Source organism: Eulemur rufifrons, chromosome 29 (assembly GCF_041146395.1).
Source record: "Eulemur rufifrons isolate Redbay chromosome 29, OSU_ERuf_1, whole genome shotgun sequence".
Taxonomy (NCBI): Eukaryota; Metazoa; Chordata; class Mammalia; order Primates; family Lemuridae; genus Eulemur; species Eulemur rufifrons.
In genome coordinates this window covers 10,887,195-10,904,417 of record NC_091011.1, presented here as the reverse complement: position 1 = coordinate 10,904,417, position 17,223 = coordinate 10,887,195, and the positions used below count along the sequence as shown (strand labels likewise).

Here is a 17,223-nt window from a genome sequence, read left to right as displayed (position 1 = left end):
GGATTAATGCCATTATCTCAGGAGTAGGTTCCTAATGAAAGGATAAGTATGGCCCCATTTTCTCTCTCATGTGTGCTTTCCATGTGATGCCTTCTGCCATGGGATGACCTTGGTCAAATGTTGGCACCATATTCTGCTATAGCAGCAGCAAACAAAGACACACCATATAAAAATTAAATCAAAGACCAAAATGTAAGAGCAAAAATCATAAAACTCTTAGAAGAAAACACAGGGGTAAATCTTCATGACCTCAGATTTACCTAAGGATTCTTCAATATGACACCAAAAGCATGAAGAACATAAACAATAGGTAAGTTGGGCCTTATCAAAATTTAAAACTTTTGTTCTTCAAAGGTGAAGAACTTTCATCAAGAAAGTGAAAATATAGCCCACAGAATGGGAGAAAATATTTGGAAGTCATATATTTGATAAGGCATTTATATTTAGAACATATATGGGGTTCTTACAACTCAATAATAAAAGACAAACAAATTTAAAAATGGGAAAAGTATCTGAATAGGTATTTCTCCAAAAAAGACATGCAAATGGCCCAAACTCATGAAAAACTGCTCAATGTCACTTCATACCCAAAACGTGGCTAGAATAAAACTCAGATTACAAGTGTTGTTGAGGATGTAGAGATTGGAACCCTGATACACTGCTGGTGGGAAAGCAAAATGGGTGCTGCCACTTTAGTAAAAGGGCTGGCAGCTCCTCAAATGACTGACCAGTTACCATAAGCCCCAGCAATTCCACTGCTAGGTATAAAACCAAGAGAAATGAAAACATATGTCCACACACAAACTTGTACATCAATATTCACAGCAGCATTACTCACAACCCTAATGTCCATCAATGGACGAACAGATAAGCAAAATGTGGTACGAACATACAATGGAATATTATTCAGCCAAAAAAGGAATGAATACTGATACATGTTACAACATGGATGCACTATGAAAACATGCTCAGTAAAATTAGCCAGTCACAAAACGCCACATCCTTTATGATCCCATTCATATGAAAGGTCAGAATAGGGATATCTATAGAGACAAAAAGATTAGTAGTTGCTTACGGCTGGGGGGAGGGGGTAAGGGGATAGGGAGGAGATAGCTAAAGGGTACATGGTTTCTTTATGAGGTGATGAAAATGTTCAAAAATTGATTGTGGTGATGGTTGCATGTATCCGTGAACAGACTGAAAACCACTGAATTATACATTTTAAATAGGGGAACTGTATGGCATGTGAATTATACTTTAATAAAGCTGTTAAAAATAAAAGAAATAAAAGGCATACACCAGCCTGAGTAAGAGTGAGACCCCATCTCCACAAAAAAATAAAAACCTTAGCTGGGAGTGGTGGTTTGTGCCTGTAGTCCCAGCTACTTGGGAGGCTGAGACAGGAGGATCACTTGAGCCCAGGAGTTTGAGGTTGCTGTGAGCTGTGATGAGGCCACAGCACTCTACCCAGGGCGACAGAGCAAAGGCATACAGAGGGGAAAGGAAGAGATAAAAAATATTCCTATTTGCAGAGGACATGCCTGTCTACATAGGAAATCCAAGGGAATAAAAAAAATGTCTAAAAGTATTATAATAAAGTAGTTCAGCAAGATCATACCAACATCAATCCCATTTCTATATACTAACAGTGAACGTGTGAATACCTAAATTAAGAACAAAATATCACTTACAATCACTTCAAAAACATAAGTATGTGTTTCACAAAAACTACACACCGATTAAAGTGTGTATTTCCTTATAATCTATGCACATTCTTCTGTATACTTTTATTCTTATTTTTAATTTTTATTTTATCTTATTTTTGAGATAAGAGTCTCACTCTGTCTCCCCAGGTAGAGTACAGTGTCGTCACTGTAGCTCACTGCAACCTCCAACTCCTGGGCTCAAGTGATCCTCCGGCCTCAGCCTCTGCCTCCCGAGTGGCTGGGTCTACAGGAGTGAGCCACCATGCCTGGATAATTTTTCAATTTTTAGTAGAGATGGAGTCTGTCTCTCTCGCTCAGGCTGGTCTCGAACTCCTGAGCTCAAGCCATCCTCCCATCTCGGCCTCCCTGAGTGCTATTTTGTATTTTTTTTAGAAACAGGGTCTCTCTGTCAGCCAGGCTGGAGTGCAGTGGTGCCATCATAGCTCACTGCGACCTTCAACTCCTGAGCTCAAGCAATCCTCCCACCTCGGCCTCCTGAGCAGCTGGGAATACAGGCACACATCGCCACACCTGGCTAATTAAAAAAAAATTTTTTTGTAGAGATGGGTCTCACTTGCCCAGGCTGATCTCAAACTCCTGGCCTCAAGCGATCCTCCCATCTCAGCCTCCCAAAGTGCTGAGATGACAGGCATGACCCCGCCATTTCTCCCATACACTTTAAATCATCTCTAGATTACTTAAAATACCTATTACAGTGTAAATGCTATGCAAATAGTTATAATGTATACTTTTAAAAATTTGTGTATTTTTGTCGTTGCTGTATTTTTTTTTCTTTTTCAGACAGAGTCTCGCTCTGCTGCCTTGGCTAGAGTGCAGTGGTATCAGCCTAGCTCACAGCAACCTCAAACTCCTGGGCTGAAGCAATCCTTCTGCCTCAGCCTCCAGAGTAGCTGGGACTACAGGCACATGCCACCATGCCCTGCTAATTTTTTTTTCTATATATATTTTTAGTTGTACAGATAATTTCTATTTTTTTTCTTTTTGGTAGAGACGGGGTCTTGCTCTTGCTCAGGCTGCTCTCGAACTCCTGACCTTGAGCGATTCTCCAGCCTCGGCCTCCCTGCAGTGCTAGGCATGAGCCACCACACCCAGCCTGTTGTTGCTGTATTTTTCAATCCAGAGCAAAGCTGAATCTGTGATGTGGAACCCAAGGATAGAGATGGCTGACTGTATTGTGTTCATGGATTGGAAGATTCAACATAGTAAAGATACTGAGTTGCCCCAAATTGATCTACAGGTTTAATGAAATTGCTATTAAAATCCCAGTGAGGTTTTTTTTGTAGACATAGACAAGCTTAGGAGGACCTATTCACTCTACCCAGGAGAAAGACCTACCTTATAGCTACAGTAATCAAGAACATGTGACATTGGTGGAAAGACAAATAACACAGATCAATGGCACAAAATAGAAAACCCAGAGCTAGACCCACACAAATATGCCTAATGTTCCACAGAAGTGTAAAAGCAACAAGTGGGAAAAAACCTTTTCGGTAAGTTTTTGGAGCAACTGACATTTAGGAGCAAAACAAACAAAAAAAATCTTAATTTAAGTCTCACCAACTATGCAAATAACTCCATTTGAAGGGGAAACTTCAAAATTGGCCAGGCGTGGTGGCTCCTGCCTGTAATCTTAGCACTCTGGGAGGCTGAGGCAGGAGAATCGCTTGAGCTCAGGAGTTGGAGACCAGTCTGATCAAGAGTAAGACCCTGTCTCTATTAAAAATAGAAAAATTAGCTGGCAGTGGTGGCAAGTGCCTATAGTCCCAGCTACTCGGAAGGCTGAGGCAGGAAGATTGCTCAAGCCCAGGAGTTTGAGGTTGCTGTGAGCTAGGCTGACGCCACAGCACTCTACCTAGGCCAACAGATGGAGACTCTGTCTCCAAAAAACAAAAATAAAAAAAATTTCTTCAAAATGAATCATGAACTTCAATGTAAAAATAAACCTGTGACATGCTTAAAAAAAAAAAAAACAAAAAAACTAGAAAAAATACCAGGACCTAAGGCTAGTTTCTGAGTTCTTAGGCTTGACACCAAAAACAAATAAACTGAAATAAAGTTAGTGACAATCCATAAAAGGAAAAACTGGTAAATTGGATTTCAACAAAATTTAAAATTACGCTCTGCAAAAGATCTTAATGGGATGGGACAAGCTACAGACTGGTAGAAAATATTTCCAAATCATGTATCAGACAAAGGACTGGTAACTTGAATATTAAAAAAAAAACCTCTCAAAAGCTATAAAAAGCAAACAATGCAAAATTAGAACACCGGGAAAAGACACAAGACACTTCACTAAAGAGGATAGATGGCAACTCAATGTCTATTTCTTATCAGCTTATCAAAAAGAGATGAAATGATGTTCAATATCACTGGCCATTAGGGAAATGCAACTTAAAACCATGAGACAGCACTCCTCATCTGTAAGAATTGCTAAAAAAAAGTTAGTGACAACACAAAAAGTTGAAGATGAACTGGATCCTTTATACCCTGCTGATGTGAACGTATTATAAAATGGTACAGTCACTCTGGAAAACAGCTCGGTAGTTTCTGGAAAAAAAAAAAAGACACAAACACAAACCCTCAACATGTAAGCTCCATACGACCTGGCAGTTGCACTCCTGCGCATATTTAGCCCAGAGAAATGAAAACTTACACAACAACCTGGCCACAGGTTTTCTGGCTACTCTATCAGTAACAGCTGAAAAACAGATGTCGCCCAGTGGGTGAGTAAATGGGTGCTACAGGCACACCCTGGAATAAAAAGCAACGCAGCGCTAAGAGCAATAAAAAGGAACTATTGGTGCATGCAATTTGATTGAGAATTCTCAGAGAATTATGCCAAGTGAAGAAATCCAATTATTAAAGTCCATATCCCGTGATTCCCTTTATGTAACATTCTTAGAATGACAAAATAATACAACAGAGAAGCCTGGTGGTGGTGAAGGACAAGGGGAGGTGTGAGGATAAAAGGCAAAGCGAGGGGATCTTGTGGAGACAGGAATGTTCTCCAGCTTGACTTCTGCTCAGGTCAGGATCGGGGTGTGACCTTGCACCTACTCTGAAATTGAGGGAATCACTGGATTGTTTCTTACAACTGCACGGGAACCCGTGATTATCTCAAAATAAAAGTCCCAGATTGTTAACAGGATGAGCTTTTATTTCCTCAGGAACACACCTAGCCCTCCAGAACTGGCTCTTGCAACTCCTTGGCCTTGTCCCCACAGACCCTGTGCTGCCACATCCCAGGGACTTGTCCTCACTGTGCCTTCACTTCGGGATGCTCTTTCCTCCTTCCAAAGCCATCACTGGCTGCTCTTTCCCCTTGCGCTGGTTTAGGGTCACTCAACTGCGGTAACAGGCATGAGCTGTGCATGAAGGCTCCCAGCGCACCTGGCACAAAACTACCCGAATGCTTGGAAGAGTGGACAGGCTTCAAACAGCGGAGGGCCTAGGCTCGCCCTTTGTGAGGGAGTGGCCTGGGGTGCCAAGAGGGCAGTGGCTCCTCTGCTCACACTCACCCCAACTGCACCCCCTCTACCTGGCACTGTTGGAGGCGACCCACAGCTCCCCGACTCCCTTTTAGGTAGGTTCTGCCAATGGGAATCTCTAACAAGAGGCTGGAAGGTAGAAACCCTGTTGTCTTCTAGCATCTGACAGTCCCTGCAGCAGCAAAGAGGGCTCCAGGGCCCCATCCGGGCAGACAGTTCCTGCGACGGCAGCACAAGGCATTGGTCAGGGCGACAAGGTCAGGGATGGGGTCTAGCTCCGGCCTGCAGTGTCAGCCGAGTGGGATTTTCTCCTCTCCCAGAGCGTCCCAAGTGCCCTCCCAGCCCTCATATCACTTGTCGCTCCAGGCTGTCAGGGTCCCTTCCATCTATCTAGGTGCAAGATGACAGATGGGAGGGAGTCCCCCAGGATGACAGATGGGAAGGGTCCCCGGGAGAGGCAGAACCTGGGAGAGACGGGCAGTTGAAGATCTGGGTCTGTCCCTAAAGCCAGCCCTCTTCTGCTGAGGGGCAGGGGAGTGCACAGGGCAGAGCCATGGAGAGCCACACCCACTCCCCAGTGCCTATGAAAGGGAGGGTGAGAGTGAGGGGGTGGGGTGACAAAGCCCAGGAAGCCTCCTAGTGTCCAACACCAAAATTACAGATTTATTGCCCAGAAGAGGACGCTCTGTCCCTTGGAGCTGCTGGACACCCTCCCCATTCTGGCCAAGGTCCTGCACTGAGAAGGTCTGTCCTCAAGGGACACCTCTCACCTGCCCATGGCTAGGCCTTCGGACAGAGAGTCAGCCCCCTGGCCATGCAGTCCACGCTGCTGGCGCAGGTCACTTGGCCAGCTCCTCCGCCACTGCTTTGCGCATCTTGTCCTTGAGGTAGGCTCCTTTCTGCCATTCAGACTTGAGTTCCAGCCACTCGTAGTATGGGACCTGGAAGGAGGAAGAGATAGGTGGGGGGGGGCACTTCTAGCCCCTGCCTGGCCAGTGGCTTGGCCCACTGCCCTCACGTTGACCCCTCACCTGCCAGCACTTGCTGGTGACCAAAAGCTCTCCACACCTACCCCCCAGCCTCCCAGCCCTCAAGGCAGAGCCCACAAAGCTGCGTGGAGTGTGGCTTGTTAGAGGCTCTGGCACTGTCTGGCACTGACAATGCCAGAGAGGTCTGCGAACTACACAGGGCCTAAGAAGGGCTTCTGAATTTTAAAGCATTGTTAAAAAATCCTACAACATCCCAAAGATGAAAATGTGACAGAACCCTCGTGTGGCCCACAAAGCCACAAATTTATGCTCTGGCCCTCCTCAAGCAAGTTGCCATCCTTTTGGTTTTGGCTAAGGTCTCCCAGATGTGAGCCTACAGTCAGGCCTAGGACCTGTGTCTTTCTGCTCCTGGATCAGACCACAGCAAGGAGCTCTGTGCCAGCCATGGCATTGGACTGGGGCATCCTGCCGGTTGTCCCTTTTCTGAGAACAGGTCCTGACCAAGGAGGCACAGCAGCAGCCCTCACAGCGCTGCCTGGATGCTCAATAGCCATGTGGCCTTCCTAAGCCTCATCTGTGAAGGGGTTCAACCCTGACTACCTTCAAAGCTGAACCTGCAGGCTTGGCAGCCTTTCTGGATGCACTGACGGTGGTCAAGCACTAGGTCCTCTGCAAGAGGCTGGGAAAGGAATACGGGAGACAGAAGCAGCCAGGATCCACACGAAAACGCCTTCCCCAGGCTCCTCGGAGAGGGCTGGGGGCCACAGGCCAGGCCCCTGTATGTACCCTTCTGGCTCTAGGCCTGGCTTTGATTCCACCTGGTCCCCACTGCCCACGCAGTGATCACCTGACCAACAGGTACTCACGTCCACCACCAGGAAGCCTGCAGCCAGCACATGTCGCCGGGCCAGGACAAAGCGACCCAGCAAGTCCTTGCTTCGGCTGTTGAAGTTGGGGAACTCCCACCGCAGGAAAGCTAGCCTGGCAGGGAGACAGGAGGCTGACTAGCATCCACTCTCCTAGCCCCTCAGCAGGGGGAGGGAAAAGCAGAGAAAATAGCCACGTGTGTGCAACCCAAGAGCTGTGGAGCCACCATGGCCTTCAGAGGGCCCCCAACAAGCAGATCCCTGGCCACTTACCTTTTAGCCCCTGGGGGCAGTGGCTGGCTCCCTGCAGGCTGGGCAAGGTGAGGCGCCACGAAGTCCCTCAGGGGCAGAAACTGGCCATCAGCATCCAACAGTACCTCAGCATCTGGGGCAGGGGTGTGGGATGAGAGCACGTTAGGGGCTGTTCCTCAGAGACCCCCCCATGGGAAGGACAGAGACAGGGTGTGTGTGTGGGGAGCCCCAGTTGACACCCCACAGCTCTCTGGGTCAGTCCTTGCTGCAGAAGGGACAGGGTCAGAACAGTCCTGTTAAGAGTCAGGCAGAATCAGGCCCCACACCACTTGGGGGGTGGACTCTCACCCAGCACCCAGCCGTACTGCGTGGCCACCTCGAGGCTGCCCCTGTCGGCGCTCCCCAGCAGCCCCTGCAGACTCTCCTGCAGCTCCTTCTGCAGGGGCGTCACCTTCTTGTCAACGACTGAGGGCCTTGGGGCCACAGCTGAGGCCGGCAGAAAAGGACCCGTGTACTCGGGGTGCTCCAGCTGGGCAGTGGCGTTAATGTGGAGCAGCTTCTGAAAGGTGCTCTGATCCTTCGGAGACTCAACCCCTGGGGGATGAGGAGAGTGAGAAGGGTGGGCTGGGCCATGGGCCAGGAGGACCAGAGACAGGGGGATGGGGAAGAGCCGAGATGTGAAGCAGCAGCAAGCCCAGCCCTAGCCCAGGTCCCTGGGTCAGGAGGCAGCAGAGTGAAGGTCCTGCTGGCCACCTGCGGGGAATGCACGGGGAATGAGTGAAGGCGGGGGTGAGCAGCCCTGGTCTTCTCCCGTCTCTGCTCCAATTTCTCACCTGGCTCTAGGCACAGACCAGGCAGCCCCCCAGCTACAGCAATGTGGGTGGTAGGGCTCACCTAAAAATTGGGTGTGAAATTCAGGGCAGAGGACGGCTCGCAGGTCCTCTTCCCTTGCCTGCTGCAGCACACACAGGGCCCACACCACGTCCACCTGCAGGGCTGGCTCCAGGCCTGTCAGCGCTGACCCCACCTTCTCGTGCACCTGGGAAAGGACGGGGCGTGGTAGAGAAAGCAGGCTTTGCCCAAGGGCTGCAAATAGCCACAGGTAGACCAGAGTCCATGACGTGGTCTTGACCTGGTCACTCTGAGGCCAGAGGAGGCTACTGAGCAGCAAGAGGTAGAAAGCTGGCCTTTGGTCAGGCCTGGGGTAACCCCGGGCTTGAAGGTACCAGGAACCTTCCTCTTACCCTAACACCGCTCTGGACAGCAGAAGAGTGCTGCCTGATTGCCATTACTTAACTAGGTTTACCTATATCCTGCCCACTGGCAGGGCCCTAAGGCACAAAATCTCTTCTCTAATAATGTCCCCAAGTGGGAACATGGGACAGGGAAGAGGTGTCTCTGGTCCTCTGGGAGGATCAGAGCACCTAAGAGGTGAAACAGCCCCACACTCCCACCCCCTCCCACAGGCCGTTCTCAGCACTGCACCAGGCAAGCCCATTGGAGTCCGGGCGTCAAACGTGGTCTACTGGCCTCTGCAAATAACCATGGAGGTCTTCACGAAGAATGTTCCCTCTACCACCCTAAGCTTGTTCTGTTTAGCATGCCCACCTCATGCCCACCCAGCAGGTCTCTGGAGTCCCTGAAGCTTCTGAGCTCTACCAGGGCATTAAAAAGAGCATCAGGAAATGAGATGTCGGTTCTCCCAGCCCTGCCTGGTAGGGGAGTCAACTGGATGCCAGGACAGGACTTCGTATTTGTTCTCAAATGAACCACATGACGCCTGGCTCCAGCCAGCTCCTCCTGCCCTCCCAGGCCAGGCCTTCTTGCTTTAGTACCGGGGGCTCCCGTGCCAGGCACCACAGCCTCTTCCCTTCCACCCAGCCCAAGCTGCTTCTGGGAGGATGGCTCATGAGCCATTAGCTGGCAGTGGAGAGGGCAAGGGATGGGGAGAGGGAGCCCAGAGACTGTACCAGGCTGAAGAACTGATCCTCTTGTTCTGGGCGGAAGTTCAGACGGGCAAAAGCCAGCAGCATGTTGCACAGATGGGGCAGGATGGTGTCCTGGGCTCTGTTCAGGATGTGCTGGGCAGGTCAGGGACAGCAGAGGGACAGGATGAGTGCTCTGCCCAGGATGCTGTCCTCCCATCCAGCTCTGAATCTTAGGGGAGCCTGGGTGGCCAGGGGCAACTGCAGGATCCTCCACCCAGGGCCCACAAGCTGCTAGGCACATGGGGTGATTCCCACAGGGCCAGACCCTTCATCCAGCAGCAACTATCCAGAGGACAGGGGATACCCAGAAACTGCCTCCTTCTGACAAGGGCTTTAGAAATGCTCTACAACCAGTATACTGAGTTTAGAGCAGTTGCCTGCAAACATCAGAGCAGGTATCATCTTTCCCCACAATTCCATTTTGGGGCAGTCAACAGTTCAGCAGAGAGTTCTGAGTCATTCTCAGCCTCACTATCTGCACTGCTACCTGCTACAGCTACTCCAAGATGGATGGAAACACTTATGATGATCAGCGAAAAAACAGGAAAGAGTTCTCAAATATTTTTCCACCACTGAATAATCTCTTTCCAAATAAGCCAAAAAGTAAGAAATATGTATTTTTTAAAAAGTTTTATATTATTTTTTGAGACAGAGTCTCGCTCTGTTGCCCTGGCTAGAGTACAGTGGCTTCATCATAACTCACTGCAACCTCAAACTCCTGGGCTCAAGCAATCCTCCTGCCTCAGCCTCCAGAGTAGCTGGGACTACAGGCAGGTACCCAGCTAATTTTTCTATTTTTAATAGAGACAGGGTCTTGCTCTTGCTCAGGCTGGTCTCAAACTCCTGATCTCAAGAAATCCTCCCACCTCGGACTCCCAGAGTGCTAGGATTACAGGCATAAGCCACCACACCCGGCCAGAAATATGTATTTGCCACCTACAAGTGAGCATTTTTTGACTGGCTTTGCTTCCTTGATTAAAGCAATAGTTCTCAACGGATGCCCAGGGAGTCAGCTCCTCCAAGTTGGGGCCAGACATGGAGAGAGCCCCCGGAGCCCAGCTGTCCTCAGTGGTGTGGAGCTGGCTGGCCAGGCCTCTGACTGGAGTAGGCTCCGGCTCACCTGGGCAAAGGCCTCAAACAGAGGCAGGTTGAGCCACTTGAGGAAGGCGAAGGACTTGGCGCAGTGGGCCACCTCACTGGGTGTCAGGCTGGGCATGAGAGACAGCAGGTCGGCAGCCAGGCGCTGGGACACTTGGGTCTGGTGAAAGCTGAGCTTGCCTTTGGGACAGAACAGACCACAGGGTTTAGCTGGGGAGGGTCAGCGGTTGCCAGCCAGCCCCACTCTACATCAGCCTTGAGACCTAGAAGGTTGATGTCTGTAACCAAATTTATCCCTGAGCCTGAGACACAGGAACAGGGCCCATGAGTCACAGTGCTTCTGTGGCAGCCTTCTGGGCCAGTGCCTACCATGAGTAGGGTAGACACTGAATTTGACACAGCTGCAGGCATCTACATGGCCTGAGTTCCCTCCCTCTGCTGTTTTGTCCAAAGAACTCACCATAGGCGTAGGCCAGGTCCAAGAGCACACTTTTTGTCAGCGGGAAGGGCTTCTGCACAAGGTGGTAGGAGATGGCCCGCAGCAGGGGCACAGACCGCCGGCTCTGAGCTGCCAGTGTCACCAGCACCTTTCTCAGCTCATTGGGGCCAAACTGCTCCACCAACTCCAGGCACTGTCAACCACAGCCGCGTAGGGGTCAGCTGAATGGCCTGAGGTGGCAGGGACGAGCTGGGGGCGGGGGTCCCATCCAGTGCAGCCCCTGCGAGACAGCAACTGGGCCTGAGCTGACTAAACACAGGCCCATCTGTGCAGGGCCTACCGTCTTGCCCGCCCCAGGGAACCTGTGAACTTGGAGCACAATGTCTGCAGCCAAACTGATCCCCAGGTCCCAGGGGCAGGGGACCAGGGCCCATGAGCTACAGAGCTTGCTGTGGCAATCATCTGGGCCAGCCCCCACTGTGACAGGAATGGGGGCAGAATTTGACTCGACTGCAGGACTAAAGCCAAGAGAGGAGGTACCATATCTCTAGGAATGTTCTAGGCTGAAACTGGGACATGTAGGGGCTGGCCTAGGCTTGGCCAGCACCTCTGCATAACTTTAGGAGATATCTGCCATGCCTATACCTCATGATCATGCTCTTGATGGGATTTGGGAAAAAGATAAAGGTACAATCAGGGAAGCGTTTGTGCTGGGAGGAGCAAGTGGGTAAGTGGTAGTTGATTAACATGGCCAAAGAGCAACCACCTGCTGCTGCCCGGAGCCCTCTGGCCCTTCCTTGTGTGATGCCTAAGACTCTGTACAAAAGCTTCCAGGGCTCCTGTCCCAGTGCACATGACACCCCCCTCTGCAGAGAACTATCACCCAAAGAACAAGCCCAAAGCCCTGGGGAGACAGGCCAGGTGCCACCTGCTCTTAGCCCTCGTACCTTGTCTTCCAGGCGGTTCATCAGTGACTCCGAGAGGTGCCCCACCTTCATCATGATGGCCACCAGTGTGCGGCCATCTTCAATTTCTGTCCAGCGCCTCTCCAGGTGCATGAGCAGCTCAGCCAGCAGCTCCTGAGAGTACTGCTTCTGCATGGAGGTGGCACAGGACTCTGCCAGGAAGGCCAAGTGCTTATAACTGAGCCTCCGCATGCGCCAGCGGATCTCCTGTTCTACTGACTGCAGCACTTTGGAGTCCCTGGGGAGCGCCAGAGCATACAGGCTCCGCAGCAGCTTCACAAGGGTCCCATGCCAGACCGAAGTTATCTAGGCAGGTAAAGGACACAGGTGAGGTTACATGTGGCACCCTGTTGATCCTGTGTGTGAGCTGGAAGCTATCTCTGTGAACCTCCTGTCATGGGCATTTACTACAACTCCTCAGAGAAGACAAGAGTTAGTTCCCCATCCTGTTCTAACTGGTCCCCTGTGCTCAGAGCTCATGAGGAGCCTTGCTCAGCCTTGAGTTCTAGAGACTTGCTGTCTGTAACCAAATTTATCCCTGAGCCTGGGACACGGGAACAGGGCCCATGAGTCACAGTGTTTCTGTGGCAGCCTTCTGGGCCAGTGCCTACCATGAGTAGGGTAGACACTGAATTTGACACAGCTGCAGGCATCTACATGGCTAGAGCTCTCTTCAAGCATAGGCCAGGTCCAGGAGCATGCTTCTAAACCTGGTCCTCTAGCCTTGAACAAACTGAGTATTTCTGTTCGAGGTGGCCAGGGTCATTTGCTATTGCTTGCAAACGAGAATTCTAGGTGGTAAGAGAAATTCTCCAAGTTTCCCTAATCAAGATTTGACCTTGGCCGGGCGAGGTGGCTCACGCCTGTAATCCTAGTACTTTGGGAGGCCAAGGTGGGCGGATCCTTTGAGCTCAGGAGTTCGAGACCAGCCTGGGCAAGAGCGAGACCCCGTCTCTACTAAAAATAGAAAGAAATTATATGGACAACTAAAAATATATAGAAAAAATGAGCTGGGCATGGTGGCGCATGCCTGTAGTCCCAGCTACTCGGGAGGCTGAGGCAGGAGGATTGCTTGAGCCCAGGAGTTTGAGGTTGCTGTGAGGTAGGCTGACACCACGGCACTCTAGCCCGGGCAACAGAGTGAGACTCTGTCTCCGAGGGGGAGGGGGAAAAAAAAAAAAAAAAAAGATTTGACCTGAAGTGGCTGAAGTGGCTGATTAAGTGGAGACTACACCCTCTTGACACATGGTCCTGGCTACAGCTGTGTGGTGGGCATGCAGACCTGAGCTGCAGATAAAGCTGTCAAAACCGGAGGTCAGAAAAAGGGTGGAGCCTGAGGGATGTGACCTGATGGCAAGGTTTGCTAGGATAAATTTTGTCACCAAGCTTACTTGCAATGACAATTAAAAACACCGATTTTTCTCTAGTAAAATAACTGTTATTTTGAGTCTGAGAAGCTCCAACCCCTAAACTTTTCTCCAACAAAACAATCCTAACAGTTTCTGGGGATGTGAAATTTCTTAGGAACGCAACTGCTGCAATAAGCAGAAAAGACAACGCCTTTGCAGAGTAAGTGTGGGGGCTGAGCATACCACCACCTTGCCCTCTAGGGGCATGTGACCCAAACACACCAGCCACTCGACTCAGCGGAGGCAGGTGCTCCTCATGCAGGAAGGGCCACAGGAAAGCCTTTGATGTGTGGGTAAAAAGACCCCCTGGTATCATTAAGCCCCGCCCAATGCTGAAGCCTCCTGGGGATGACCAAGCTGCCACCACCACCAGAAACTCTGAACAGGCTCTAACTAAATTCCAGGCATCCTCTACACCCTCAACACCCTATGAGGTTATCATCAGCCCCACTGCACACGTAAACAAAGGTCAACTTATTTCCCTGAAGTCTCAGGGTAGTTCTGGGTCCAGAACTTGCACCCCAGTCCCGCCCTCTCCACTGGTGCCTGTTTGTCTTTGAAGAAGCTGACTCTGCTGTGCAGGGAATGTGTCTCCAGGCCTCAGAGATGTGGGGCCCAAAATGTCAATGTGGGTGGCTCTTTGCCTGCTTGGATAGCACCTCTCCTTTTCAACCCTTTGGCCCAGACCCCACCCTCACAGAAGACAGCAAATGGTAAAAAAAGCATGACTGTCATTTTCTGTGCCAAGTCCCTCAACGCTGACCCCTCAGCCTCAGTCTCTTTTCCTATGAATGGGGAATGGAAACCGCTCGTATAAGGTGAGCTGGGAACAGAGAAGCTGATGTCTGAAGAGTTAGGGAGAAAGGAGAAAGTACTAGAGTCAATTCCAGTCTCACATGAAGCCTGGGTGCCTGTACCTTTCTGGTTTCATAGACAGTAGGAAAATCGCTTAAAAGAAAGCTCTGTCATCATTTACATTGCAAATACTTGCCTTACAATTTTGTTAAAACGGTCAGTCATGTATTTCCAAGACTTCTGTAGTCAGTTCTGGCCCCCAGTTGCCTCTCTCCCTGTTCACCCTTAGGGGGTCTGAACATGGCTAGATCATGCCCATTCATGCCTCTCTCAAGTTTCAGGGACCTCCAATCCGTCACGCTGCATTTCCTCCAGCTTCGAGAATAGTGCCCAGCCGTCAGCCAGACGTGGGAGGGTGAGTGATACAAGTCAAGACTGTATGGTGAGGGGAAAGTACCCAAGGAACTGAGAGGAACCTGGCTCGCTTCCTACACTTCTATTACTGTGGGTCTTGGTTGCTTGTTTGTAAGATGAGGAGATAGCAATATTTGCCTAACAGGGTTCTTGTGAGGATAAACAGAGAGAAAGCACATCAAAGTACTCTGGAGGGCCCCTATCTACAGCCGGTAAGCACTGGCTGCTGTGGCCTCCAATATCTCTGGTTATCTTCTTCTTGTCCAAGGCCACAGGCAACATTAGCACCCACCTACCTGACTGTTGGCCAGATGGAGAAGTTTCTGAAAGCGGGCATCCTGTATGAGGGAGGCCTTGTCTTCTGGCTTTTCAGACAGCAGTCGGGAGAGTCGTATGACTATGAGGGCCGCATGGTTGTGGTCTAAGTGGTGACCACTACCAAGTAGCTCCAGGAGCTCCTCTGGGCTGGTGGCCTTCTCAATGAGCTGGTCTACCTCTTGTTTCTCTGGGTAGGGAGCAAACACTTCCTTTTCCACCAGCTCTGTCAAGGAACCTGAGAAGTGGGAACTGGGTGAGGTGGCTGAAGAAGTCAGAGTCTTATGGGCTACCCTAGCAAGTCTTAGTCTGCCAGTTGGAGCCATAGCAGGGGCCAAATGGGCAGCTTCTCTCAGGAGGCACGTGCATCGTTTCACTAGGCGAACTGCCATGATGTCCTGGGTGGCAGAGAGTTAAGACTCCTAATAAGTGATTCCAAACCCTAAAGAGAAAAAGGAAAGAAAATGGTCGTACAGGGGCAGTTCCTGACTCACAAACTTAAGAGAAAAACATGACAAATGAAATGAAGTCATAGCCATCCTCTCTGTAAAATCAGCATTAATGGTTCTCCTTTTTGACTACCCATACGTATGTGACAATATTTTCGGAAGCAAAAATCACAGAGGATTTTTGTTTCAGTATGGAATTCCATCAAATATCAAAACCCAGAAGCATGATAGCTTGGGTTGGAGAGTTTTTAGGCCTGGTTGTGCCTTGCAATCACCTAGGGAGTAGTTCAACAATTCAGATTCCCAGGTCCTGCCCAAGATCCCTGAATTGGAATCTCTGCAGATACAGCTCAGACAAGATGAACTTTTTTTTTATTTCAAGGGTAACCATGATTAAGAATTACTGGCTTACAGATACAAGAAGAAAGGCTAGTTTAAATCAAAATGATCCTGCAAAACCCAAAACATATAATTCACATTTCTAAAGTTTCTGTGGATATATTTTAACACTATAGACGTGGGAGTAAGCTTCCCCAAACCAAGGTAGATTACATCGCTAACCTACTTTTAAAAAACCCAAAACACCACCTCTTCAGCCAAATTTTTAAGAGCAAAACTCCTGAATCAATAATAAGCTGCACTTCTCAACATGGCCCAGAATAATCTTCCCAGTTTTATCTCCTCTCCCTCCCCACACAAGCCCATTCTAGTCAGGCCTTGTACTTCCACTCCACCTTGCAAAGCTTGTTACCTGGGTACCCCTCTCCCAATTATAGGGCCCTGAAAAACACACTTTATCTTTTCAAGCCCAGACAAAATATTACCATCTCCAACAATTTGTTACATGGCCCTATAATGCAGTTTTTAATAATTCTATCAGCCAGTCTAGCTCACTAGGGTAATTAAATGACCTAGGCAAGACAGGTGACAAGGGCAAAAGAAAATGTTAACCTGGGCTTTGCTTCTGCCAAAGCAGAAAGCACGTTTGATCTCTATTTCCTGGAACTTAGTATATGGCTGGTGCATTTTATTTTTACATGAGTGGACTACTGCAGCTGCAAAAAGCTTAGTCTAACTCTATATATAAGAGAAAAAGAGGCATAAAGAGGAGGAATATTTGCCCAAGCGCATCATCTACCACTTCCTGAGCCCCAGCACAGTGGGGAAGCGCTGGAATACCTTTCCGATTTTTAAGACAACCCTAAGAGCAGTTTAGAGCTGTAAACTGAAATCCACAAGCCTGACTTAGGTTTAGGCAAATACCAACCCGGAAGCTTGGTTCAAAGAGACAGAGAGATAACCTGCATGAAATTACGAAAACCAGTTCGCTGGGGACAAGAAGGGTCGAGGACGTCAGAGCCTTCCAAGGCGGGCCGCGCGGGCATAGCCGGGAGAGGGGGCGCGTGCGCACTGGTTGACCGGCACCGAACCGTCAGTCAGCCGGGCCCACCGCGTCCCTGGGGCCCACCGCGTCCCAGCGCCCCGTCCGTCCTACCGCTCCCCGCGTCCTAGGACCCCTGCCACCTTCCCAGCCTCGCCTTTGTGCCCCCGGGACCCACGCTCAACAGCCCCTACTCTCCGTGACCCCACACCACTGCGAGTACCACTGCTGACCTCCATCCGCCGCACGGACTGTCCCCGGGTCCATGCGGCTCGGCGCGCTTGCTACGTCACTCGGAGCGCAACCGGAAGCGAAGCTCGTTGCACCCTGCCCAGCCGGAAGCCACGCCCACCGCCCCCTTTTGGCCGGGTGCCATCTTTACTGAGGGCACACGTAACGTGGTGGGAAGGGACGTGAGAGAGGGATTTTGGGAAATTTAGAAAAGGTACACAGTACAGAAAGGAAGACTAGAAGGCCTGGGTGCCCTCCGGCCGGTATTCCGTCCTCACATGGAGTGCGAGAGCCGACCCTTTGTTAGTTGGTACTGTCCCCCGTACCCGCTGGTCCCCCGTAGGCTTTGTAGGAAAACTCGTGGGCCAGTGGAAGACTGGGCTGGTGGGGTCTGGGTAGGCAATGTCGGGGCTGGGA

The 17,223-nt window shown here is 50.2% G+C and overlaps 1 protein-coding gene and 3 non-coding genes across 5 annotated transcripts; all 4 read right to left on the bottom strand.

Annotated features, from left to right (window-relative positions):
- Nucleotides 1-5,855: 5,855 nt before the first annotated feature.
- Nucleotides 5,856-16,860, bottom strand: TBRG4 (transforming growth factor beta regulator 4). Of its 2 annotated transcripts, XM_069461560.1 has the most exons (11): nt 16,809-16,860; nt 14,727-15,187; nt 11,795-12,118; nt 10,869-11,040; nt 10,431-10,588; nt 9,293-9,403; nt 8,217-8,361; nt 7,671-7,916; nt 7,344-7,455; nt 7,071-7,185; nt 5,856-6,156 (listed from the first exon to the last, which is right to left on the bottom strand). In XM_069461560.1, exons 2-11 carry the CDS (start codon nt 15,135-15,137, stop codon nt 6,055-6,057), a joined length of 1,896 nt encoding a protein of 631 aa, XP_069317661.1. In that variant the 5' UTR covers nt 15,138-15,187; nt 16,809-16,860; the 3' UTR covers nt 5,856-6,054. The 2 variants fall into 2 exon arrangements, with proteins under 2 accessions (XP_069317661.1, XP_069317662.1); XM_069461561.1 differs by lacking the exons at nt 10,431-10,588; nt 10,869-11,040.
- On the bottom strand, nt 10,681-10,814 carry LOC138377726 (small nucleolar RNA SNORA5). The gene has a single exon (XR_011231881.1). It is a non-coding gene; the product is annotated as a small nucleolar RNA SNORA5 (small nucleolar RNA).
- Nucleotides 11,226-11,362, bottom strand: LOC138377728 (small nucleolar RNA SNORA5). The gene has a single exon (XR_011231882.1). It is a non-coding gene; the product is annotated as a small nucleolar RNA SNORA5 (small nucleolar RNA).
- Nucleotides 12,327-12,460, bottom strand: LOC138377725 (small nucleolar RNA SNORA5). The gene has a single exon (XR_011231880.1). It is a non-coding gene; the product is annotated as a small nucleolar RNA SNORA5 (small nucleolar RNA).
- Nucleotides 16,861-17,223: the final 363 nt, after the last annotated feature.